This window comes from Saccostrea cucullata, unplaced genomic scaffold (genome assembly GCF_032062105.1).
Source record: "Saccostrea cucullata isolate Sc308-1 unplaced genomic scaffold, CSIRO_AGI_Scuc_v1 ctg3405, whole genome shotgun sequence".
Taxonomy (NCBI): domain Eukaryota; kingdom Metazoa; phylum Mollusca; class Bivalvia; order Ostreida; family Ostreidae; genus Saccostrea; species Saccostrea cuccullata.
In genome coordinates this window covers 48,672-75,939 of record NW_026940233.1, presented here as the reverse complement: position 1 = coordinate 75,939, position 27,268 = coordinate 48,672, and the positions used below count along the sequence as shown (strand labels likewise).

The 27,268-nt window shown below is 33.8% G+C and overlaps 1 protein-coding gene and 2 pseudogenes across 1 annotated transcript; 1 reads left to right on the top strand and 2 right to left on the bottom strand.

Moving 5' to 3' along the window:
- Positions 1–7,358: 7,358 nt before the first annotated feature.
- On the top strand, positions 7,359–12,401 carry LOC134255003 (uncharacterized; annotated as a pseudogene).
- LOC134255002 (uncharacterized) lies at positions 11,227–14,117 on the bottom strand (annotated as a pseudogene).
- A 6,370-nt stretch (positions 14,118–20,487) lies between these two features.
- LOC134255005 (splicing factor 3A subunit 2-like) lies at positions 20,488–26,679 on the bottom strand. Its single transcript, XM_062737539.1, has 4 exons — positions 26,672–26,679; positions 26,386–26,457; positions 24,402–24,483; positions 20,488–21,204 (listed from the first exon to the last, which is right to left on the bottom strand). Exons 1-4 carry the CDS (start codon positions 26,677–26,679, stop codon positions 20,488–20,490), a joined length of 879 nt encoding a protein of 292 aa, XP_062593523.1.
- Positions 26,680–27,268: the final 589 nt, after the last annotated feature.

The window sequence follows — 27,268 nt, the reverse complement described above, 5'->3', positions numbered from 1 at the left end:
GGGTATAACTATGATTGCCATATGAGGTGGCTATGGCAACCTTTTTGGGGATTGAGCTAAACTTCCCTTAAGATGCAAGTCAGTGAATACAGACAGACGGATAGCTCAAGAGCTACTACCATAACCTAGTAAAGCGAATGCTGTGCATATACAATATACTGTGTAAAAGTGTATCAAAAACACTCAAGTTGCGTGTCCTAATGGGACTAAATATCCATACTGGGGTACATTCAAACACATGGCCTACGACAGACGGACAGATTGATCAAAGGCTAATGCCATTCCATAGCCAATCAAATGCTGGGCATATACAATATACTTTATATTATATGTACATGTGCATAAAAAAACCTAATCTGCCCTAATGGGACAATATAACCATCCTCAGGATGGTGCATATGCAAAACATATGGCCTGTGACAGACAGACAGACAAAAGGAAAGCTATTAAAGTAACACAGTCAAATGATGGGAATATATCACGTACAAAAATGTGCTTCAATCATTACATGTCCTAATGGGACTAAATAAACATCATTAAGGCATATTCAAAAACATGGCCTGTATAGATATACACATATTTGCACAAACAAAACATCCCATAGAATATTGTCTTGAATATGAAGGGTAAGCAATCCAATGAGCATCCAGGCAAAAAGCAGACTGAACATTCCTGTGGTCATCAATGCAAGGTAATGGGGAGATAAGTATAGTACACAGTCACTGAAGTATAAAATCCTAAGCAGCTGCCAAAGTCTGCAGCAGACACTAGATCAGTTAGGTGCACCTATGCAAGGTTGATTTAGAGGGCGGTAGAGATATGGAACTCAAACATGGTCACTGATACATGATAAAGAGACATATAAAGCATCCAGAGCATATATACATTATGCTGCACATCCAACAACAGCATGGACAAGATGGTTCTTATGTACTAAATAAAGAAAAAGAAAAAATCTCCCTGGTTCTCATTCTCTGGAGCAGAAAAACATAAAGCACAGCATCTCAATGCATCTATCAACATAAACATGATAAATGTAATATAAAGAACAGCATCTCAATGCTTCTATACAGGCAATTTAGCCACATATGATCCACATATGATCTTCATATGATCTTCATATGAAAGACAATGCATATGTGGATCATATGTGGCTAAATTGCCTATGTATCAACATAATGTATAAAGTACATGCAGCATCTCAATGTTTCTATCAATTTGAACATAAATGTATGAGGAACAACACCTAAATGCTTCCACCAGCATAAATGTATAAAGCACAGCATCTCAATGCTTCTATTAACATAAATGTATAGATTAAAACACCTCAATGCTTCTATCAACAAAAATGTATAAAGTACAGCATCTCAATGCTTCCATCAGCATCAACGTAATAATTATAATAATGCATCACCATTGCAATTAGTTTGGTTTAGATACAAGGAACAATAAGTTTTAATAACTTAACTGAGTTCAGAAACTACCATGCAAAACTGTAAAAGTGGATTTTTACTTGTTGTTAATTATGCTAATTATAAGCCAAAGCATCACGCAAGGGGATCATTTTAATGACAATGAAACAAAAAAATTATGAAAATAAAATGCCCAAGGCATTGGATGCTGGAGGTTATTTTGAAATTCCTAATACTAACAAGAACTTTTTAATAAATGTTGATAATCACAGCTTTTGAAATTTTCTTATAACAAACACATTAAAATAGCTGATAGAATTTGAAGAACAACAAAAATTTATTGTATTGGCGAAACTGTCATGGCTTTTATTACAAATTACATTCACAGATAACATGCAATTCCCATGTTCATTCAAGCATCAGCAATAGGCAAGTTGAACTCGTATGTTCATAACCTATGTGCCGACCTAATACAACTCTTAAGCTTTAAATGGCAGCATAGCAATCACAAATATCACACAAACCATATCATAGCTGGGGGACTTGGAGATAACTGTGAGTATCACCTCGGCAAATGGTTATACTTGTCAAAATTGCGCTAACACGAAAAAGTCAGGATTATCACATTCACAAAGCATAGTCCATTATGTAGCTTTCTTCATCAGTGTATAAGCCACGACGATTACTTGGATTGTCACTTAACAGTCAGGATTATCACATTCACACAGCAAATTAAACTTATGATAGCTTTCTTCATCTGACAGCGTATGAGCCACGACGATTTCGGAAATTGCCACTTAACAGTCAGGATTATCACATTCACACAGCAAAGTCCATGATGGCCTTCTTCATAGGTGTACAAGTCATGACGATTTCTGAAATTGAAAGAAAACACACAGCAGAAAAAGAAGCAAAAAAGAATTTCTGCACTGAACAAGATGGAAGTTGAAAAGACCAAGCGCACGCGCATCAAAGCTCAAGTATTACTGGCTCTAGAACCGTAATGCTAGAACATCATAATTCCGGAAAACGGTTTTAACTTTGTAGCTTTTTATAATCTCAAAAAAGAAAACGATAAACGTCATTCTCAATAACTGTATTTATCTTTTAGGGATAAATCTGATTATTTATTGCATTTTTAGCAAAAGTTAACTTCATGCATAAACTACCATCTTAACTGGAGTGTTTAAATTTATGAAGACTGAAAACTATGACTACCATGCAACCTTTTTTTTTTTTTTTTTTTTTCTTTATGTATTCTTTTTTTGTATTTTTCATATTTTTAATCATGCAAAACTCTATATACACCTTAGATAATGCACAGACAGACAGAGAAGATGAGACTTATAGTGTCGTCCACAGGGGGAAGGGGATATATTCTAATTCACATGTAAGACAAAACACTTCTACACAGAATACTAAACCTAGGACATCAGTCCTCGTTAAACTACATGATACAATCAAAACACAATACTGATATTTTATTGTTTGAAGTTTTATAATTATTTAAGACAAACCACTTGAAGCAAACTGAACTTGAAATTTAATCTTATAATAACTTAACTCCTACCTTCTTAAGTAATCTTAAGATTATTGAACTCAAACCTATTTCATCTCTTATCTTTCATTTTTATTAATTGGTTTTAACAAGGCTAACGAACTATATTCTTAGGGATGCTATGCCTATATACCGGTGTGTGCATGAGTTGTATAAGACATAGCATAGATAAGAATAAAACTTTAACTGAACTTCTTTAATTTAGTTTTTCAAAAAATCTTTAACGATACAACAATTTAATGGAAAATTCTGTCGCCTCTTACGACAAGCCTCTAATAGGCCAGGAACCTATTCTCTAAGCCCCCGATCCACCAGGGGGTTTAACCAATCAAAAAGGACTAAGGTAACTAAACAAACCTAACTCTATCCCAAACCCTCCCTCAATGGAATGTAATAGATTTTTGTTTAAAAAATTCTAGAAATCGTTTGAAGTTTTATAACTATTTAAGACAAACCTCTTGAAGCAAACAACTGAACTTGAAATTTAATCTTATAAAAACTTAACTCCTAACTTTTATAGTAATCTAAAGATAATTGAACTCAAACCTATTTCATCTCTGCAATATCTTTAATTTTTATTAATTGGTTTTAACAAGGCTAAGGAACTATATTCTTATGGATACTATGCCTATATACCGGTGTGTGCATGAGTTGTATAAGACATAGCATAGATAAGAATAAAACTTTAACGGAACTTCTTTAATTTAGTTTTTCAAAAAATCTTAAACGATACAACTATTTAATGGAAAATTCTGTTGCCTCTTACAACAAGCCTCTAATAGGCCAGGAACCTATTCTCTAAGCCCCTGATCCACCACGGGGTTTAACCAATCAAAAAGGACCAAGGTAACTAAACAAACCTAACCCTCCCTCAAACTAACTCTACCCCAAACCCTCTCTCAATGGAATGTAATAGATTTTTGTTTAAAAAATTCAATAAATCATTGAAGTTTTATAATTATTTAAGACAAACCTCTTGAAGCAAAACAACTGAAATTGAAATTTAATCTTATAATAACTTAACTCCTACCTTCTTAAGCAATCTTAAGATAATTGAACTCAAACCTATTTCATCTCTTATCTTTCATTTTTATTAATTGGTTTTAACAGGGCTAAGGAACTATATTCTTATGGATACTATGCCTATATACCGGTGTGTGCATGAGTTGTATAAGACATAGCATAGATAAGGAAAAAACTTTAACAAAACTTCTTTAATTTAGTTTTTCAAAAAATCTTAAACGATACAACTATTTAATGGAAAATTCTGTCGCCTCTTACGACAAGCCTCTAATAGGCCAGGAACCTATTCTCTAAGCCCCCGATCCACCAGGGGGTTTAACCAATCAAAAAGGACCAAGGGAACTAAACAAATCTAACTCTATCCCAATCCCTCCCTCAATGGAATGTAATAGATTTTTGTTTAAAAAATTCTAGAAATCGTTTGAAGTTTTATAATTATTTAAGACAAACCTCTTGAAGCAAACAACTGAACTTGAAATTTAATCTGATAAAAACTTAACTCCTACCTTTTATAGTAATCTAAAGATAATTGAACTCAAACCTATTTCATCTCTGCAATATCTTTAATTTTTATTAATTTGTTTTAACAAGGCTAAGGAACTATATTCTTATGGATACTATGCCTATATACCGGTGTGTGAATGAGTTGTACAAGACATAGCATAGATAAGAATAAAACTTTAACGGAACTTCTTTAATTTAGTTTTTCAAAAAATCTTTAACGAAACAACTGTTTAATGGAAAATTCTATCGCCTCTTACAACAAGCCTCTAATAGGCCAGGAACCTATTCTCTAAGCCCCCGATCCACCAGGGGGTTAAACCAATCAAAAAGGACCAAGGTAACTAAACAAACCGAACACTACCCCAAACCCTCCCTCAACCTAACTCTACCCCAAACCCTCTCTCAATGGAATGTAATAGATTTTTGTTTAAAAAATTCAATAAATCATTGAAGTTTTATAATTATTTAAGACAAACCTCTTGAAGCAAACAACTGAACTAGAAATTTAATCTTATAATAACTTAACTCCTACCTTTTAAAGTAATCTTAAGATAATTGAACTCAAACCTATTTCATCTCTTATCTTTCATTTTTATTAATTGGTTTTAACAGGGCTAAGGAACTATATTCTTATGGATACTATGCCTATATACCGGTGTGTGCATGAGTTGTATAAGACATAGCATAGATAAGGAAAAAACTTTAACAAAACTTCTTTAATTTAGTTTTTCAAAAAATCTTAAACGATACAACTATTTAATGGAAAATTCTGTCGCCTCTTACGACAAGCCTCTAATAGGCCAGGAACCTATTCTCTAAGCCCCCGATCCACCAGGGGGTTTAACCAATCAAAAAGGACCAAGGGAACTAAACAAACCTAACTCTATCCCAAACCCTCCCTCAATGGAATGTAATAGATTTTTGTTTAAAAAATTCTAGAAATCGTTTGAAGTTTTATAATTATTTAAGACAAACCTCTTGAAGCAAACAACTGAACTTGAAATTTAATCTGATAAAAACTTAACTCCTACCTTTTAAAGTAATCTAAAGATAATTGAACTCAAACCTATTTCATCTCTGCAATATCTTTAATTTTTATTAATTGGTTTTAACAAGGCTAAGGAACTATATTCTTATGGATACTATGCCTTTATACCGGTGTGTGAATGAGTTGTACAAGACATAGCATAGATAAGAATAAAACTTTAACGGAACTTCTTTAATTTAGTTTTTCAAAAAATCTTTAACGAAACAACTATTTAATGGAAAATTCTATCACCTCTTACAACAAGCCTCTAATAGGCCAGGAACCTATTCTCTAAGCCCCCGATCCACCAGGGGGTTAAACCAATCAAAAAGGACCAAGGTAACTAAACAATCCTAACACTACCCCAAACCCTCCCTCAACCTAACTCTACCCCAAACCCTCTCTCAATGGAATGTAATAGATTTTTGTTTAAAAAATTCAATAAATCGTTTGAAGTTTTTTAATTATTTAAGACAAACCTCTTGAAGCAAACAACTGAACTTGAAATTTAATCTTATAATAACTTAACTCCGACCTTTTAAAGTAATCTTAAGATAATTGAACTCAACCCTATTTCATCTCTTATCTTTCATTTTTATTAATTGGTTTTAACAGGGCTAAGGAACTATATTCTTATGGATACTATGCCTATATACCGGTGTGTGCATGAGTTGTATAAGACATAGCATAGATAAGGAAAAAACTTTAACAAAACTTCTTTAATTTAGTTTTTCAAAAAATCTTAAACGATACAACTATTTAATGGAAAATTCTGTCGCCTCTTACGACAAGCCTCTAATAGGCCAGGAACCTATTCTCTAAGCCCCCGATCCACCAGGGGGTTTAACCAATCAAAAAGGACCAAGGGAACTAAACAAACCTAACTCTACCCCAAACCCTCCCTCAATGGAGTGTAATAGATTTTTGTTTAAAACATTTCAGAAATTGTTTGAAGTTTTATAATTATTTAAGACAAACCTCTTGAAGCAAACAACAGAAATTGAAATTTAATCTTATAATAACTTAACTCCTACCTTTTATAGTAATCTAAAGATAACTGAACTCAAACCTATTTCATCTCTTATCTTTAATTTCTATTATTTGGTTTTAACAGGGCTAAGGAACTATATTCTTATAGATGCTATGCCTATGTGGCGGTGTGTGCAGGAGTTGTGCAAAACATAGCTAGATAAGAATAAAACTTTAACTGAACTTCTTTAATTTAGTTTTGAAAAAATCTTTAACGATACAACTATTTAATGGAAAATTCTGTCGCCTCTTACGACAAGCCTCTAATAGGCCAGGAACCTATTCTCTAAGCCCCCGATCCACCAGGGGGTTTAACCAATCAAAAAGGACCAAGGGAACTAAACAAACCTAACACTACCCCAAACCCTCCCTCAACCTAACTCTACCCCAAACCCTCTCTCAATGGAATGTAATAGATTTTTGTTTAAAAAATTCAATAAATCATTGAAGTTTTATAATTATTTAAGACAAACCTCTTGAAGCAAACAACTGAACTAGAAATTTAATCTTATAATAACTTAACTCCTACCTTTTAAAGTAATCTTAAGATAATTGAACTCAAACCTATTTCATCTCTTATCTTTCATTTTTATTAATTGGTTTTAACAGGGCTAAGGAACTATATTCTTATGGATACTATGCCTATATACCGGTGTGTGCATGAGTTGTATAAGACATAGCATAGATAAGGAAAAAACTTTAACAAAACTTCTTTAATTTAGTTTTTCAAAAAATCTTAAACGATACAACTATTTAATGGAAAATTCTGTCGCCTCTTACGACAAGCCTCTAATAAGCTCATTTAATGAATCTGTCCCGCAGCAATGGCGCATGCGCATAAACACTTCCGAGTGGATACAGCGTCTGTAGCGACAAGGCGGAAATTCCGAAATCATGGTTAAAAATTGCTGTGTTTACAAATGTCGGAATGTCTCTAATGCCGATGCTAGATCGAGAGGGATTAGTTTCTTCCGTTTCCCAAAGAATAAGCGAAAGCGAAGATTGTGGATCAAAGCAGTCAACAGGGATAAGTGGGAACCAGGCGACCACACTTGGATCTGTTCCGAGCATTTTTTGCATGGGTGGCATGGAGATGATCCCAGTGATGATAATTACGCCCCCACTTTGTTTGCTTATAAAGACATTAGATCGGATGAAGACGTCAAAAGGGAAAAAAGGAGATTAGAACGTGAATCAACAAAGGTAAAGTCTTAATACATGATAAATCACAAGGCCTAACAGTTACCCCAGCAATATTTATCGTATAATATATATATGTGATCGATTTTTTATATACTCCACATAAATTAAAGAAAAGTCTTATCAATATATATTAAGGTACATGCACTGGAGCTGAAGAGTAGTTCAGGTGTGGTGAATATAAATATTGAAGTGTAGGTACTGTACATGTATGATAAATTATTGGCATTGAGATAAATTCAGAAACTATACATATTATAAAATCTTTTTTCATCACAGTCAAAAGGGTTGTTTGGGGGTTGGGGTGGGCGTGAGGTACCCGTTTTCGTGTGTATCAAGTTACCAATACAAATTACAAACACCTACAATAAAGTTTTACTAATATTATGTAAATTTGTTGAATAAAATAGTTTATCTATTCAAAATTATAATGAAATAATTAAATGCTTAATAATGGGATGGGGGTGGGGTTCAAATATCACAACAAATTTACACCACTATGAATAGCAAACTGAATAATTGGTGTGTTTATGTAATATAATACATAGTAAGTACTATTTATTCTAATGTTTAATAGTATATTTTGTTGCTTGTGCATTTAAAATATTGATAATATATATGAATATAGAAAATATTCAGTTAATAGGAAGAACTGTACAAGGAGGTTATCTCGAAAGAGAGGGAGATGGCAAGCCTTCATTTTTCGCTGCTGGCCCATGGATCATACTGTAGAGTAGAAGAGGCTGTAGATATCGATCATGAAGATCTTTCTGCCCTCACAACAGATGATGTTAACATTCATCTCACATCTGATTCAAGTGAGACTACCACTATACATTTGTAACATCTAAATGGTATAATCATTAATTTGAATACATAGATAACTTATAAATGGGCATCAATTGACATTTGAGTTTTTGTGAGATGAACATTTTTTAAGTATACCTTCAATAATACAAGTAAATTTATGTAATTCTAAATGAAAATATAATATATTACATAGGATGAATATTGCTGCAATATTTATAGTTACATAATAACAAATCCTAGGTGTACAGTGTGAAGAAGACCCCCTACTTCATGAAAACTGGGAGCTAAGACAAGAGGTCAGTCGACTAAGAGCGGAACTTGGCAGGCATAAGTGGGGTGTGGAACGCATCAAAGACGACGATGGAATGACAAAGTTCTACACAGGATTACCATCATTTGCCATCTTTTTGTGGCTGTTCAAGTAAAAGAATAATTAAAGGCCAACAATAAAAAAATGATTTGTTTGATGTACTCCGACCTTCCCGTCAAAATCGCCCCTACCCAATCCTTGTTTTCAGTACTTTAAATTTTAGTTTTTTTTTTATTTTGGGGTGGGGAATTGGTTTTCAGGAAAATAAAGATTGTTCTAATTTAAAGGGGATTTATAATTTCCTTAAGATGCTTTTTTTCGTGCTTTGACAGAACATTTTTAAAGCAATGAATATTAAATCTGTTTTATCCAGAGTATCAAGAAAACATCAATAAATATGATTACTATATACCCCCCGCTTGAAAAAGTCTTTGGGTTTTTTGACAGTAAATTGTTGGATACTGCAAAAAAAAAACAAATCAAAAACAACAAACAAACAAAACCTACCTAAACCCACCTTGTAAAATGTGGATCAGAGTACATAAAACAAAAATATTTTACTGATGGCCTTAGAAACAAATTATAAAGTAGGAATGTCTACAATGTTTGAGTACCCAACTTCATGCAGGGCTTAATGGTCATACTGATCATTAAGTGACTAGTTATTTTTAAAATGAGCTACTCTTTAAAAATTTGCCATTATAAAAGTTATATAATTTCTAAATTCAATTTAAAATTTAATGAGATGATTTGTCCTCTTTTTTTCTGTTTGTATCTAATAATCTATTTAAAAAATATTTTAGCCAGAAAACTATTTTAGAGTAGGCTTGCATATTATGTCAGCAATTCACTTTATAAAATATTTAAATGATTTCTTAAATTATTAATCATTGCAGCTACCTTGCACCTAAATGCTCAAGGATGAACTATTGGAGGGGACAAGGCCAAACTACATCTACAGATAGAGTGAGGATGTCTTCATCATATCTCAGCCCCATTGATCAGTTTTTTGCAGTTCTAATGAGATTGAAAGTAGGTCTTTACATCCAAGATATTGCAGAAAGATTTCAAATCAGTTGTGCCTCATTTTCCATGATCTTTACTACTTGGATTAGTTTACTACATGCTGAACTTAAGTTTCTAAATCCCTTCCCAAGCAAAGACATCATCAACAGGACCATGCCAGAATCATTTAAAGTAAAGTATCCATCAACTAGAGTTATTATTGATTGCACTGAACTGTTTATTCCAAGTTCAAGTAGCCTTTTAAATCAAAGTTTGACATTCTCTAGTTATAAACACCATACCACTGTCAAGTTTTTGGTTGGCATTAGCCCCTCCGGTGTCATCACATATGTTTCTGAGGGATGGCCGGGGAAAACATCAGATCGTCAACTAACAGAGAATTGTGGGCTGATCAGTTTGCTTGAGCCAGGTGACAGTGTGATGGCTGACAAGGGATTCACGATTGTCGATTTGTTGGAAAAACAGCAGTGTTTTCTAAACATCCCACCATTCAGAGGTATGATGCAATTAGTTTGAAATTAATAGTATGTATAAACATGTATATATTATTAAATTTAACACATATTGACTGAGGCTGAGGGCAAATTTGAAATTGCTAAAATAGTATTTTTATTTTATTCAGTAATATTCAGTAGGTCATATGTACTCCATGCAATATCTATTGTAGTGCTAGTGAATCTTCAAGTAGCCATGATTGTGACACTTAAGTTTTTTTTTATGATGTATATTTTCTTTACTGAAGTTGTAGTGGTATTATTACGTTAGAATAAGAAGATGACAATTTGTATTGGGAAGAGGGGGGCGTCATATTGGTGAAGGACAGATTATTTCCGAAATGGTCAAAATAGTTTTTTTTTCTTCACTTAATTACAAAGTCTGACAATAAAATTTAGAACCATGCATTTTTTGGAAATTAAGTAAAAAAAATATGTAATTCAACTAATACATCTCCAGTCCTGCATGTCAGAAAATCTTCCTTTTTATTTTAGGTACATGTAATGTGAATCAATTTTCTACTGATGATGTCTACAGGACGCAAGAAATTGCACAGCTCCGTATTCATGTGGAAAGGAGTATTGGACGGGTAAAGAATTTCCACATTTTGGAAGGAGTGATCCCCCTTAGTATTGTGCCTCTCATAAGCAAAATTTTTCAAGTTTGTTGTTGGTTAACAAATTTGGATTTCCCGATGGTTGATGGAAAGAAACCAACAACAGAAGAGTCTTGAGTAAGTACTGAAAAACAATATTTTACCAAACAAATATATTTTACAATTTACATTAAAGTTTAGTAATTTCAAAGTGAATACACATATGTTTCAATAATTTTACAAGAGTGGAAAAATATGCCTCATGTAAAATTCAACTAATTTGGGTAGCATGTCTTTTACGTATTGTTCATCGAAGTAAATTCTCTCGATGAAAATGTTGTCTAACTTAGCTGCCGTCCATACCACAAAGTCCACCCAAGGAAGCCCAATGATGGCCATCTCACCCTGAACCTGTGCGTAGTATTTGTGTGATTTCTTTAATGTTGGGCCCAATTCACTGAGTTCAAGACAAAACTGTTTTGAATTCATTGACATAATATCAGATATTCCCAACAGTGTTACATTTTGTCCTGAGATGGAGAAGGGACATTTAATTTCTAGCAGTCCAGTGCTTTCATTACCAACCACTCTCCCATCACTGGTAGCCCCTAGAAAAGAATGCGTCGAGCATAGAGTAAGACCAGATGTCTGTACGTCAGTTTCCATTTGAATAGCTCTTTTGATCTATAGGTAGTCTTCCTTTGCGTCCATCTCATGGTCAATTCCCCACTGCACTGCGAGAGGTAACCTAGAGTATCTGAAATTGTAGAAACTGGTTTCTAACTTCTGTTGATTAATAATCAGCATTTACAAAAAGTATTTTATCCTTTTATCTAAAAAAAAAGTTGATGTTAGTTTTGTGATGCAGTGTGCTACATGTATTTAGAAAGTTTAAAAACAAATTAAATTACTTGTTTAGATTTGATCCATACAAAATCTGTTGGATTAGGGATGTAGGTTTGTCTCCCGATTGAAGAACATCACCAAAGATCGAACTTGTGATCCGTCCAAGATGAAGCTTTTTCCATAGATCACTAAGTCTTTGTGCTCTTGTGTGTTCTTCAATGTAGTCTACTAAGTTTTGGTCAATCATAGGTGGTGGGACTGCAAAATTGCACAGAAATGCCCTTATTAAGATAACTTAGAATTGATGGTTGCACTGAATGTAACTTTCTTTTTTTTTACTATCATCTGTATGGTAATCATTGTACTATTTATAAATGAGTATATTTCATGACTCACCATTGTTTTGAGAGAATATCATTTTTTCCATTTTCAGGTGGAGTGGATGGACAGATGTTTCCACCTCCATTTCATTGTCCACTGCAGTTGGTGCTCCAGAGTCAGGAATGTTCCATAGATGTGCCATACCTAAACATTTCAAACAATTTTTTATGATTATTGTGTTTTTTCTTTTAACAAGACCAAAATTTAGATTTTTTTAAAACTTGTAAATATCACTATCACCATGATCACTTTAATAATTTCATGTCTCATACAATTATGCCTGTTCATCATATCAGTAAATAAAAACTTGCAATATTATTTGAATTAAAAGGCTTAGAACATGAGCAAGCTGTTTTTAAAAGAAGAAAAGTTGTGTTTCAATTTTTCCATCGATACCTGTTTGAGGGAAAATGACTTTTAATTCTGAAAGCTGCTGCAATGACCAGTCTATGTCATTTTCCTTATCCTCTGAATGGCGAATCAAATTTCACCATTGCAGAGCCATGTGGTAGAGAAACGGTTGCTGCAACATTGTCCTCACTTGTCTTTTCTATTTGGGCACGAGGCTTTGATAGATTCAGTTTGCTAATTGGGGTTGGTTTCTGGTTAACCGACCTTGGCATCTTCCACGTGCATAGAGTTGAGGTACAGCTCTGGGATGACGTAAAGATGCCATTGCATATTGCAAAAAGCAACCCACCAATATGGCTGCAGGCTTGAGCTAACCTATAGTAAAATGATGATGAAAAAAAAAACTTTTAAAATTTAATTATTCTTAAGTGTATAGAAGTTTAACAATTGATTAGAGTTTCTAAAATGGAGAAATCAAAAGATCAGTGTCAGATTAAAGAAATAAATTCAAATAGTTTAGGTGGGGGGGGGGATTAAGAGCTCCAAAAATTCTTGTGCAACAAAATTTAATGCTCAGAGATTTAATGTGGTACAGGTGACATTATTAACTGGTATTTGAAATGTTTTTTATGAATAAAAAGGGAAAATAAAAGCTATTAACAGTGTTATAATATATCAGTATTTGTTGAATAATTAAATTTCAATCAACAATTTAGTTTTGAGGAGGAGGGGAGGGGTCTTGATGAAAACTATGTAGTATTTTGTCAAACACTGAACTTTTGACCATTCTCCCAGCCTAAGTGTAACACTTGAAATACTTACCCAATGGGGCACTGGCAATATGCAAAGTCCACTTTATGTGTGCTGCCAATGTTTGACATACAAAGATAAACCTGAATTACGACAAGCCTCTAATAGGCCAGGAACCTATACCTCTGCTTTTTCATAGATGCCAAGCAAAAGGCCTTGACATAGACTGTTGTGTCATCAATCTACATGTAAAACACAATGTAACAGTCTAAATACAATGACATAATTATTAATACTGTATTGGTTGTAGCTGAAGATAATACATATATATATATATATAATATATTATTGAAATAAAAAGGACAAAATCACTTAATAAACCTAAAGAATCAGTATTACTTACGTTGGCAATACTTAATTCTTGGATGTCCCCTGCATCAAAATGTTTCAGAGACTTGTCCAGTCCTTTAAAGTTTTGAACACTCTGACCTCCATGCCTTGTCCTTGAGATCATAAACTCATACAAAGAGGAAAAAGAAAGGGCAGGTGGTTTCACATGACTTGATGGACCTATCAGCTGGTAAGAAACTTTGTTGAATGGTGGCAAGTTTTCTTTGAACTGCGTAAGTGTAGGATCAGAGGGAGAAAATACCTCAACAGTGGGACACAGGGCATCTGTACTTGTGCTGCTTGCAAATCAGATCATCTTTTTTCTTCTTCTTACAATCAATACCCAGATTTAAAGCTATTGTTTTCAAAATGCCTATATTTGTTTTCTTTAAATGCTCCCGCGTCGCCATACTTGTTGGACGCGCATGGTAACTAATGTAAACTTGGCAACGATAAACAGGAAGTTCGACTTAATTTTAGAAATATCAAAAAAATATTTTTTTAAAAAAAATATAACAGTTAATTTATTTAACACAAAATTATAGTTAAAATCTGAAACATGTTTTGATACATTTTCGACGCGGTTCGCTTCACGCTCGTATCCACTCGGAAGTAGTTGTGCGCATGTCTGCATATATTATTAAAGGGGTCTATAGGCCAGAAACCTATTCTCTAAGCCCCCGATCCACCAGGGGATTTAACCAATCAAAAAGGACCAAGGGAACTAAACAAACCTAACTCTACCCCAAACCCTCCCTCAATGGAATGTAATAGATTTTTTAAAAAAAAATTTCAGATATCCTTGAAAGTTTTATAATTATTTAAGACAAACCTCTTGAAGCAAACAACAGAAATTGAAATTTAATCTTATAAAAACTTAACTCCTACTTTTTAAAGTAATCTAAAGATAATTGAACTCAAACCTATTTCATCTCTTATCTTTAATTTTTATTAATTGGTTTTAACAGGGCTAAGGAACTATATTCTTATAGATGCTATGCCTATATGGCGGTGTGTGCATGAGTTGTATAAGACATAGCATAGATAAGAATAAAACTAACTGAACTTCTTTAATTTAGTTTTTAAAAAAATCTTGAACGATACAACTATTTAATGGAAAATTCTGTCGCCTCTTACGACAAGCCTCTAATAGGCCAGGAACCTATTCTCTAAGCCCCCGATCCACCAGGGGGTTTAACCAATCAAAAAGGACCAAGGGAACTAAACAATCCTAACTATACCCCAAACCCTCCTCAATGGAATGTAATAGATTTTTTTAAAAAAATTTTCAGATATCCTTGGAAGTTTTATAATTATTTAAGACAAACCTCTTGAAGCAAACAACAGAAATTGAAATTTAATCTTATAATAACTTAACTCCTACTTTCTTAATTAATCTTAAGATAATTGAACTCAAACCTATTTCATCTCTTATCTTTAATTTTTATTAATTGGTTTTAACAGGGCTAAGGAACTATATTCTTATAGATGCTATGCCTATATGGCGGTGTGTGCATGAGTTGTATAAGACATAGCATAGATAAGAATAAAAACTAACTGAACTTCTTTAATTTAGTTTTTAAAAAAATCTTGAACGATACAACTATTTAATGGAAAATTCTGTCGCCTCTTACGACAAGCCTCTAATAGGCCAGGAACCTATTCTCTAAGCCCCCGATCCACCAGGGGGTTTAACCAATCAAAAAGGACCAAGGGAACTAAACAATCCTAACTCTACCCCAAACCATCCCTCAATGGAATGTAGTAGATTTTTTTTAAAAAAATTTTCAGATATCCTTGGAAGTTTTATAATTATTTAAGACAAACCTCTTGAAGCAAACAACAGAAATTGAAATTTAATCTTATAATAACTTAACTCCTACTTTCTTAAGTAATCATAAGATAATTGAACTCAAACCTATTTCATCTCTTATCTTTAATTTTTATTAATTGGTTTTAACAGGGCTAAGGAACTATATTCTTATAGATGCTATGCCTATATGGCGGTGTGTGCATGAGTTGTATAAGACATAGCATAGATAAGAATAAAAACTAACTGAACTTCTTTAATTAGTCTTTAAAAAAATCTTGAACGATACAACTATTTAATGGAAAATTCTGTCGCCTCTTACGACAAGCCTCTAATAGGCCAGGAACCTATTCTCTAAGCCCCCGATCCACCAGGGGGTTTAACCAATCAAAAAGGACCAAGGGAACTAAACAAACCTAACTCTACCCCAAACCCTCCCTCAATGGAATGTAATAGATTTTTTAAAAAAAAATTTCAGATATCCTTGAAAGTTTTATAATTATTTAAGACAAACCTCTTGAAGCAAACAACAGAAATTGAAGTTTAATCTTATAATAACTTAACTCCTACTTTCTTAAGTAATCATAAGATAATTGAACTCAAACCTATTTCATCTCTTATCTTTAATTTTTATTAATTGGTTTTAACAGGGCTAAGGAACTATATTCTTATAGATGCTATGCCTATATGGCGGTGTGTGCATGAGTTGTATAAGACATAGCATAGATAAGAATAAAACTAACTGAACTTCTTTAATTTAGTTTTTAAAAAAATCTTGAACGATACAACTATTTAATGGAAAATTCTGTCGCCTCTTACGACAAGCCTCTAATAGGCCAGGAACCTATTCTCTAAGCCCCCGATCCACCAGGGGGTTTAACCAATCAAAAAGGACCAAGGGAACTAAACAAACCTAACTCTACCCCAAACCCTCCCTCAATGGAATGTAATAGATTTTTGTTTAAAACATTTCAGAAATTGTTTGAAGTTTTATAATTATTTAAGACAAACCTCTTGAAGCAAACAACAGAAATTGAAATTTAATCCTATAATAACTTAACTCCTACTTTCTTAAGTAATCTTAAGATAATTGAACTCAAACCTATTTCATCTCTTATCTTTAATTTTTATTAATTGGTTTTAACAGGGCTAAGGAACTATATTCTTATAGATGCTATGCCTATATGGCGGTGTGTGCATGAGTTGTATAAGACATAGCATAGATAAGAATAAAACTAACTGAACTTCTTTAATTTAGTTTTTAAAAAAATCTTGAACGATACAACTATTTAATGGAAAATTCTGTCGCCTCTTACGACAAGCCTCTAATAGGCCAGGAACCTATTCTCTAAGCCCCCGATCCACCAGGGGGTTTAACCAATCAAAAAGGACCAAGGGAACTAAACAAACCTAACTCTACCCCAAACCCTCCCTCAATGGAATGTAGTAGATTTTTTTTAAAAAAAATTTCAGATATCCTTGGAAGTTTTATAATTATTTAAGACAAACCTCTTGAAGCAAACAACAGAAATTGAAATTTAATCTTATAATAACTTAACTCCTACTTTCTTAAGTAATCATAAGATAATTGAACTCAAACCTATTTCATCTCTTATCTTTAATTTTTATTAATTGGTTTTAACAGGGCTAAGGAACTATATTCTTATAGATGCTATGCCTATATGGCGGTGTGTGCATGAGTTGTATAAGACATAGCATAGATAAGAATAAAACTAACTGAACTTCTTTAATTTAGTTTTTAAAAAAATCTTGAACGATACAACTATTTAATGGAAAATTCTGTCGCCTCTTACGACAAGCCTCTAATAGGCCAGGAACCTATTCTCTAAGCCCCCGATCCACCAGGGGGTTTAACCAATCAAAAAGGACCAAGGGAACTAAACAATCCTAACTCTACCCCAAACTCTCCCTCAATGGAATGTAATAGATTTTTTTAAAAAAATTTTCAGATATCCTTGAAAGTTTTATAATTATTTAAGACAAACCTCTTGAAGCAAACAACAGAAATTGAAGTTTAATCTTATAATAACTTAACTCCTACTTTCTTAAGTAATCATAAGATAATTGAACTCAAACCTATTTCATCTCTTATCTTTAATTTTTATTAATTGGTTTTAACAGGGCTAAGGAACTATATTCTTATAGATGCTATGCCTATATGGCGGTGTGTGCATGAGTTGTATAAGACATAGCATAGATAAGAATAAAAACTAACTGAACTTCTTTAATTAGTCTTTAAAAAAATCTTGAACGATACAACTATTTAATGGAAAATTCTGTCGCCTCTTACGACAAGCCTCTAATAGGCCAGGAACCTATTCTCTAAGCCCCCGATCCACCAGGGGGTTTAACCAATCAAAAAGGACCAAGGGAACTAAACAAACCTAACTCTACCCCAAACCCTCCCTCAATGGAATGTAATAGATTTTTTTAAAAAAATTTTCAGATATCCTTGAAAGTTTTATAATTATTTAAGACAAACCTCTTGAAGCAAACAACAGAAATTGAAGTTTAATCTTATAATAACTTAACTCCTACTTTCTTAAGTAATCATAAGATAATTGAACTCAAACCTATTTCATCTCTTATCTTTAATTTTTATTAATTGGTTTTAACAGGGCTAAGGAACTATATTCTTATAGATGCTATGCCTATATGGCGGTGTGTGCATGAGTTGTATAAGACATAGCATAGATAAGAATAAAAACTAACTGAACTTCTTTAATTAGTCTTTAAAAAAATCTTGAACGATACAACTATTTAATGGAAAATTCTGTCGCCTCTTACGACAAGCCTCTAATAGGCCAGGAACCTATTCTCTAAGCCCCCGATCCACCAGGGGGTTTAACCAATCAAAAAGGACCAAGGGAACTAAACAATCCTAACTCTACCCCAAACCCTCCCTCAATGGAATGTAATAGATTTTTGTTTAAAACATTTCAGATATCCTTGAAAGTTTTATAATTATTTAAGACAAACCTCTTGAAGCAAACAACAGAAATTGAAATTTAATCTTATAATAACTTAACTCCTACTTTCTTAAGTAATCATAAGATAATTGAACTCAAACCTATTTCATCTCTTATCTTTAATTTTTATTAATTGGTTTTAACAGGGCTAAGGAACTATATTCTTATAGATGCTATGCCTATATGGCGGTGTGTGCATGAGTTGTATAAGACATAGCATAGATAAGAATAAAAACTAACTGAACTTCTTTAATTAGTCTTTAAAAAAATCTTGAACGATACAACTATTTAATGGAAAATTCTGTCGCCTCTTACGACAAGCCTCTAATAGGCCAGGAACCTATTCTCTAAGCCCCCGATCCACCAGGGGGTTTAACCAATCAAAAAGGACCAAGGGAACTAAACAATCCTAACTCTACCCCAAACCATCCCTCAATGGAATGTAGTAGATTTTTTTAAAAAAATTTCAGATATCCTTGGAAGTTTTATAATTATTTAAGACAAACCTCTTGAAGCAAACAACAGAAATTGAAATTTAATCTTATAATAACTTAAATCCTACTTTCTTAATTAATCTTAAGATAATTGAACTCAAACCTATTTCATCTCTTATCTTTAATTTTTATTAATTGGTTTTAACAGGGCTAAGGAACTATATTCTTATAGATGCTATGCCTATATGGCGGTGTGTGCATGAGTTGTATAAGACATAGCATAGATAAGAATAAAAACTAACTGAACTTCTTTAATTAGTCTTTAAAAAAATCTTGAACGATACAACTATTTAACGGAAAATTCTGTCGCCTCTTACGACAAGCCTCTAATAGGCCAGGAACCTATTCTCTAAGCCCCCGATCCACCAGGGGGTTTAACCAATCAAAAAGGACCAAGGGAACTAAACAAACCTAACTCTACCCCAAACCCTCCCTCAATGGAATGTAATAGATTTTTTAAAAAAATTTTCAGATATCCTTTAAAGTTTTATAATTATTTAAGACAAACCTCTTGAAGCAAACAACAGAAATTGAAGTTTAATCTTATAATAACTTAACTCCTACTTTCTTAAGTAATCATAAGATAATTGAACTCAAACCTATTTCATCTCTTATCTTTAATATCTATTAATTGGTTTTAACAGGGCTAAGGAACTATATTCTTATAGATGCTATGCCTATATGGCGGTGTGTGCATGAGTTGTATAAGACATAGCATAGATAAGAATAAAAACTAACTGAACTTCTTTAATTAGTCTTTAAAAAAATCTTGAACGATACAACTATTTAATGGAAAATTCTGTCGCCTCTTACGACAAGCCTCTAATAGGCCAGGAACCTATTCTCTAAGCCCCCGATCCACCAGGGGGTTTAACCAATCAAAAAGGACCAAGGGAACTAAACAATCCTAACTCTACCCCAAACCCTCCTCAATGGAATGTAATAGATTTTTTTTAAAAAATTTTCAGATATCCTTGAAAGTTTTATAATTATTTAAGACAAACCTCTTGAAGCAAACAACAGAAATTGATGTTTAATCTTATAATAACTTAACTCCTACTTTCTTAAGTAATCATAAGATAATTGAACTCAAACCTATTTCATCTCTTATCTTTAATTTTTATTAATTGGTTTTAACAGGGCTAAGGAACTATATTCTTATAGATGCTATGCCTATATGGCGGTGTGTGCATGAGTTGTATAAGACATAGCATAGATAAGAATAAAACTAACTGAACTTCTTTAATTTAGTTTTTAAAAAAATCTTGAACGATACAACTATTTAATGGAAAATTCTGTCGCCTCTTACGACAAGCCTCTAATAGGCCAGGAACCTATTCTCTAAGCCCCCGATCCACCAGGGGGTTTAACCAATCAAAAAGGACCAAGGGAACTAAACAATCCTAACTCTACCCCAAACCCTCCCTCAATGGAATGTAATAGATTTTTTTAAAAAAATTTTCAGATATCCTTGAAAGTTTTATAATTATACTACATCAAGAGCAGCTGCCATCACACAAGGAATATCTGCTACCACACCAGGAGCATCAGGGGCATCTGGCACCACGACAGGAACATCTGTCACTACACCAGGAACATCTGCCACTAGACCAGGAACATCTGGCACCACACCAGGAACATCTGCCACCACACCAGGAACATCTGCCACCACACCAGGAACATCTGCCACCACATCAGGAACATCTGCCACCACATCAGGAACATCTGCCACCACACCAGGAACATCTGCCACTACACCAGGAACATCTGCCACTAGACCAGGAACATCTGGCACCACACCAGGAACATCTGCCACTAGACCAGGAACATCTGGCACTACACCAGGAACATCTTCCACTAGACCAGGAACATCTGCCACCACATCAGGAACATCTGCCACTACACCAGGAACATCTGCCACCACACCAGAAGCATCTGCCACCACACCAGGAACATCTGCTACTACACCAGGAACATCTTCCACCACACCAGGAGCATCAGGGACATCCGGCAGCACACCAGGTACATCTGCCACTACACCAGGAACATGCGGCACCACACCAGGAACATCTGCCACCACATCAGGGACATCTGCCACTACACCAGGAACATCAGGATCAGCAGGTGGGGAGGGAGTTGCACAGGACTGAGGCAAAACAGGCCTCACAGGATCCTGTACATCAAACGTAGGCATCTCCTCATACTGAAATAATATTTATAAAGCAGGTTTACTCAGATTTTACCCATCAAAGTACATTAAATATACATTTGTCCAAATAAACAAAAACGCTCATCGTGAACAAACACTACAACAGTAAAAAACCAGAAGTCCCTGTAAAGACTGAAGCTCTACTGGTTTGTACTTATAGCAAAGGAAGAGAAAATACTTTAATAAGCAGCTGGGAATATTGAAACTTTACAACAGTAATAAATAGAATAATGATCCTTGATTGAGCCTCTTTATGTTCAAGTTATATTGAAATCAGACCAAAACTGTAGGAGGAGTAGCATTTTGAAAGAATTTCACAGAAATTTCTATTTTTAGTAACAATGGCAACACCGTTCATCGAAATCAAAAACCAATGTATAGAATTATGTATCTTAGTGTAGTCTACTTGTGTGCCAAGTTATATTGAAATCAGACCAAAACTGTAGGAGGAGTAGCATTTTGAAAAATTGTTTACAGACAGACAGACAGACAGACAGACAGAGCCGGACGCCGGACGCATTACTATCTCATAAGCTCTTCTGGTCTCTGATTAGTAGAGCTAAAAATTAATATTATAATCAAATTAGTTTAAATTTATGTTTATCAGGAATTAAAATTTTCATGCGTCTGAGAATTTTTCATTTTGATCAATTCATTTTTAATATCTGAATACCTGTAATATTGCCACATTTCAAAATTATTAAATTTTAAAGCGAAGACAACAAAGATAATGGTAGCAACTGTTCCTTTGCCTCGGGCACTCAGGACTTGAATCTACACTATTTCAGCTGAGAATGCTTTCGTGTATATATGACCAAGATTTTTGCCTATATATTCCTATGTAAAACTTTGATCATCCATTATAGCCCCACCCTTTCACTTATAGGGGTCATAAACTTGAATCTACACTACTTGAAGTTCAATCTAATTAAAATTAAATGCAAGCTCCGCTCGCATACTCGCTACACTAACAACATCCCATTGAGGGTCACGTCAGAGGTCAAATTCGGAACAGTTCTAGACTTATTCGCTTCAAATGCAGGCGACGATCTGATTGGTTGATAGAATTTGATCTCTGACGTGACCCTCAGTGGGATGTTGTTAGATGTTAGTGTAGCGAGTATGCAAACGGATCTAACATCTTATTTTAATTAGATTGCTTGAAGATGTATCCATGCAAGTTCCATCTTTCCTACACATTTGTTCCTTTATAGAAAAGGATTTTTAAAAGATCCAATTAATTTTTCACTAATTCATAATTATCTTCCCTTAGAAGAGAGTGGAGCCATCAACTGAATTTCCATCACCCAAGGATACTTAGTGCAAGTCCGGTTAAAACTGGTTCTTGAGAAAAGCTCTTTCAAGTTAAAGCCTTCAGCTCAGATGAGCTAAAATAATAAGAGGAATGTAATAAAACCTTAAAGATATATATGCCATATTGGAGTTTCATTTCTAAAGAAATAAATATATGTGGTGTCTCATCAAGTTATAAAAGTTATATACTTTCTGCAAATAAGACAATTCTACTCCATCACTTTTAAAAGTTTTTAAACATTATTTTGTAAAAATTATTTTCTCTCCGAGTCGGATATTATAAACCGCAACTTATTGAAATATTCATGATCACATGGTCTTGCATGCTCACAGCAAACAATCAGGTCCAATCTCGTGAATGAGCCGAAAAGCATGATGGTCTACTGCGTTTTTACTACAAACACGTGGGTTAGGGAAATTTAGGATACAATTTCAAATGACCACTAGAAAGTCAATTTACAATTTTGAAACGTGATTGAGAAAAATAAGAAGAATAGGTAATAAGTGAGAATTCCCATGCTCACACTGACAAACAAATTCTTTTTTTCTTGTTATCCGTAAATTTTCCATGCAACTGGTTGAATTAGTTGTTGCTAAGCTATTAAATTACTACATGTAGAAATTTAAATTTTATGCATTTATAAAAAAGACTTAAGTTTCACATTTTTAAAAAAATTTTAATTACCTCTTTATTAATTCTCATGTGCATTGATCCTAGAACGTGTATTAAGTAGCATACTGTATGTTTCGAAGTTGTACACATTGTAAACATTGTCAAGTAACGTGAGCACACCTCAGAGTTGGTTGCATTTTGTACCGCGGAATATATTGTCACATGAAATTGTCTTTTCACTGACTGTACAGCATGGGGAATCTGTAAACAAATGGACCTGTACAATGGAGTGGGGAAAACTGTAATTTTTATCATTGTTAATCATTTGTATGCAAATGTGAGCATGGGATTAGTAGATAATTATGTACATAATGCATTAAGTGTATAAATGCTTTGGAAAATGCATCACGTCTTTACGAGAGCGAATTTAAAAAACAAGCCTTTTCGAAAAACACATGTAGTATTTTATGTAGTAACCCATAAATGCATTAAATGCAACTCATTGAGCTGATTGGTCGATTTGTCAGTCATGTTGGTGCCTCACTGAACAGATGTCACAAAATATAGTTTCCTCAATCTGATGATTCTCGCAATGCTTTTCCCGTGCACATGCGCAGATCCAGCATATACATCAGTCCTTTATAAATATGCATGAGAATATTGTGTTCTTTTCCCGACCAGTACTTTGTTAATACCGAAAAATATTTCATCCAATTTGCAGGAATGCTTCATTTTTGATAGCTTAACATATACTTCAGAAATTTTTGTTTGGTTTCAGCTGTGCAAAAATACTGTTTAACACGGCATACATATCTTTAAGCTTATGGACCAGGTCACAAGTTTATAAGCATTTGGGTAAGAAGGCTAGGACCGTCAACAAACTAACTTACTTTTTTAGAAATGGTATCTTAAGCAGTCAACTATCATTTGGCATAGAAAAAATTCATACATTTTAGTTTTAAATTTTGATCATTTTTGTATTATCTTTATATGGAGCTCTTCTTTTAAAGGAGATCAAAATAGTCTGAAAATGGCTGCCACCCCCAGACTCTTTGAATCAAAAGGACAACTTTTCTATGAGTAAAAAAAAAATACTAAAATTAAACAATGAAGCCCTGCACTTGAATCAGAACCCCTGACTAAATGGTTTATTCAAAAAATCTCACCGGAGTGCTTTTGAATTTCACATAATTCATTCTCAAAAAAATATAAACTATTTTTGTACACGGGGCACGTTGAGCTGTGTTAGACTGTTAATGTTTACCTCCGTCTCCTCTCTCAGTATCCGCAGCTCCTCCTCAGCCGCCCGCAAGCTCTCATGTACCAAACGAAGCCTCTCCTCATCCCTACAATTACAAGTCCAGGATCAAACTCTGTCATTGTTTTATTTCTCTTGTTGCTTGTGGGCAAATTTGAAATAAGGCAATTTGATAAAAAAAATTCTTTTTGTTGTATATTTCTGTATACAGAGAAATTTTTGCCCCTTTCACCACAGGGGCCGGTAACATACTGTTTTTGATTTTACATAATCACTATATATATATATACAAAAAAGGAAAGGGAAACAACGTCAGCCCGAATTTACACAGGGTCGATCTCAGAAATTTTTCGTATTTCATAGAAAAAAGAATGTAGCCAATTAAATTATAATAGAAATCATACTACAATAAATATTCTTTAATAACACAGAAACCTCGTTACTTTTTATAGCGTTTAAGTTGGGTATTACTAACTCGATATCCCGTTGTGCGAGTCGATGTACTTTAAGTCGTCCACTAAAACGAAGCAAAATTAGCACATTTTCTTCACTTTTGAAGTCTTTCAGGAGATGGAAAACACAAAGTAAAGATCCAGCGTTCACGAAAATCATCTTTTTCTTTTGTTAATTGCAATTAAAAGGTACAACATCTCCGATTTGAATGAATACGGTAGCTTTTTTCGTTCAAAGAGACGATCGAGCCCAGAACAGACGACATTTTGGAAAAACCCATGATTGGTAAAAGGCGGAGCGTGATTGGTCAGATCTGTTCTAGAAAAGCACCATTGACCAATCACATCTCGCGTTAAATATTGGATGCAATGTTGAGCGAATTTAGTGGATGACTTAAAGTACATCACTTGCACGACAGGATATCGGATCTGCAAAACACGACTTACACGATTCTTAAATGACCGCGATGGTATTTTTATTAAAGAGTGATTATTACTGAATGATCCAAGACGTTATTTCACTAACTGCAAGGTATTTTATTTCATTTCCGAGATCGACCCTGTGTAAATTCGAGCTGACGTTGTTTCCCTTTCTCTTTTTGTATACATATAGTGATTAGGTAAAATCAAATACAGTATGTTACAGGCCCCTGTGCCTTTCACCTATTGACCTCACATATTGGTGCAGCATGGCATGTGATAAAACATGCACGTTTTAAAAATCATAAACAGTTCCAAGAGTGGAAGGGAAAAAATGGATTACTCTACACTTCATATTTTAATTTTAATATTTGAGCCAGATTTGAAAGGAGTTAAAGACAGAAGGATGGACATGAACAAATAACATGATAATTGCCCAGTTCTCACACAGTAATATCATTTCTTGTTTAAGACAGGCATAGAATTATGTACCTGATAGTCATCTTTCTGCTAAAAATTAACACAATTATGCTGAATTTCCATAAACTTTATTAACCATTAACCTGGTCATTCCTTTGCTTAAATTGCAGCATCTGAAACTTTGACTATAGTAGAATTAAACACATTAGAAGCATCTTCCATGCATGTCTAATGACTATAGGACACTGAAGTACTTAAAAAGAAAACTGCTTCAAAACATTGAACCTTAACCTAGCTGGGATGCCGACTTTGACGCTGACGCCGAGGGTATGTAAATTTCAATTAGTCCTTGTCCACTAGTAAAACATAAAGACAGCCGCACGAAATTTACATGCATATATGTGGCCTCCTTAGTGTCAGACACAAACACAGATGCACACAAGATTTACGTGTGTATTAGGCCTCCTTGGCTACTTACCAATTGATTTGCCTAATTTACATTACAGTAGAATTATCAAGAAATCAACTCCATTAACTAAGAGTTATCAAAGAGAAAACAAATAGAAATGGAAATATTCACAAATTGACAGCTAATTGAACAGCTAACCTTTTTTCAAATACATATCTCTTAAAAAGAAATTAAAAATCGAGTTTTCATTCAATCAACATGTGAACCTTATAACAAAGTTTTTACTTACAGTCGTCCTTCTTCCATCAGTTCCTCAAACAGCTGATCTTCCTCAGATGGGCTCCTCCTCCTCGGTGGAATACTGAAAAACAGATAACAGTACAACCTCATTATCTCACACACCAATATCTCAAATACAATGGATATGTCAAGGTGATGGGCTCCTCCTCCTCAGTATGGGCAACAGTTGTGAAGAAAATGAACGGAAACTAAATGGACAGACAGACTGACGGACAGCAGCAAAGCAATATACCCTCCCTTTTTCAAAGGGGGAAACATAAATTTGAAGCACCTACATTTTCATGTCAGTAATTATAATCAAGTTATGCATATACAATGCTTTCATGACTTTGCTGTTAGAGAGAACAAATAGCTGGCTCTTTTCTCAGAGAAAGAATCGTAATAAAAGCATACTGCCTGTCATAACCATTGGACACTTTTAAGGAAATACTAATAATTTCTCATGCGTTTCCAGGGGTTTTGAACAGATATCAAGTTATGAAAATTTTTGCATAATATTCAAAGAGAAATGAAAAAAAAATAACAAAACATAAATTCCCAATTTTTTCCTGTCAAAATTTATTTAAAGAGGTGTACAAATCCATATATGAGGGGTGATCAAAACGTTCGCAAATTAATTGAATAACTTTCATAAAAGAAACAATATTTGGTTTCAGTGTTGATTATATTATATTTTAAATTAGTCCTCTCTCACATAGGCCACCGTACTGCTCATGGGCGAATCAAGTGATATAGGCGGTCACATGACCTGCTCCATAGCATTTTGTCACAAATGTTGAAAGATTCTTCTTAGTTTTATATTTCTTACATGTACCATGAAAGTTAATTTTAATTTTTATAACAAGAACAGTTTACTGTAAAGCAACTTTTAT

Bases quoted from the DNA above. Each gene is read 5' to 3' on its own strand.
- LOC134255005 (XM_062737539.1), bottom strand. The intron at 24,484-26,385 runs GTAAGTAAAAAC...TTGTAATTGTAG, and splicing joins CTGATGGAAGAAGGACGACT to GGATGAGGAGAGGCTTCGTT. The intron at 21,205-24,401 runs GTAAACATTAAC...ATATTATTTCAG, and splicing joins TACTGAGAGAGGAGACGGAG to TATGAGGAGATGCCTACGTT.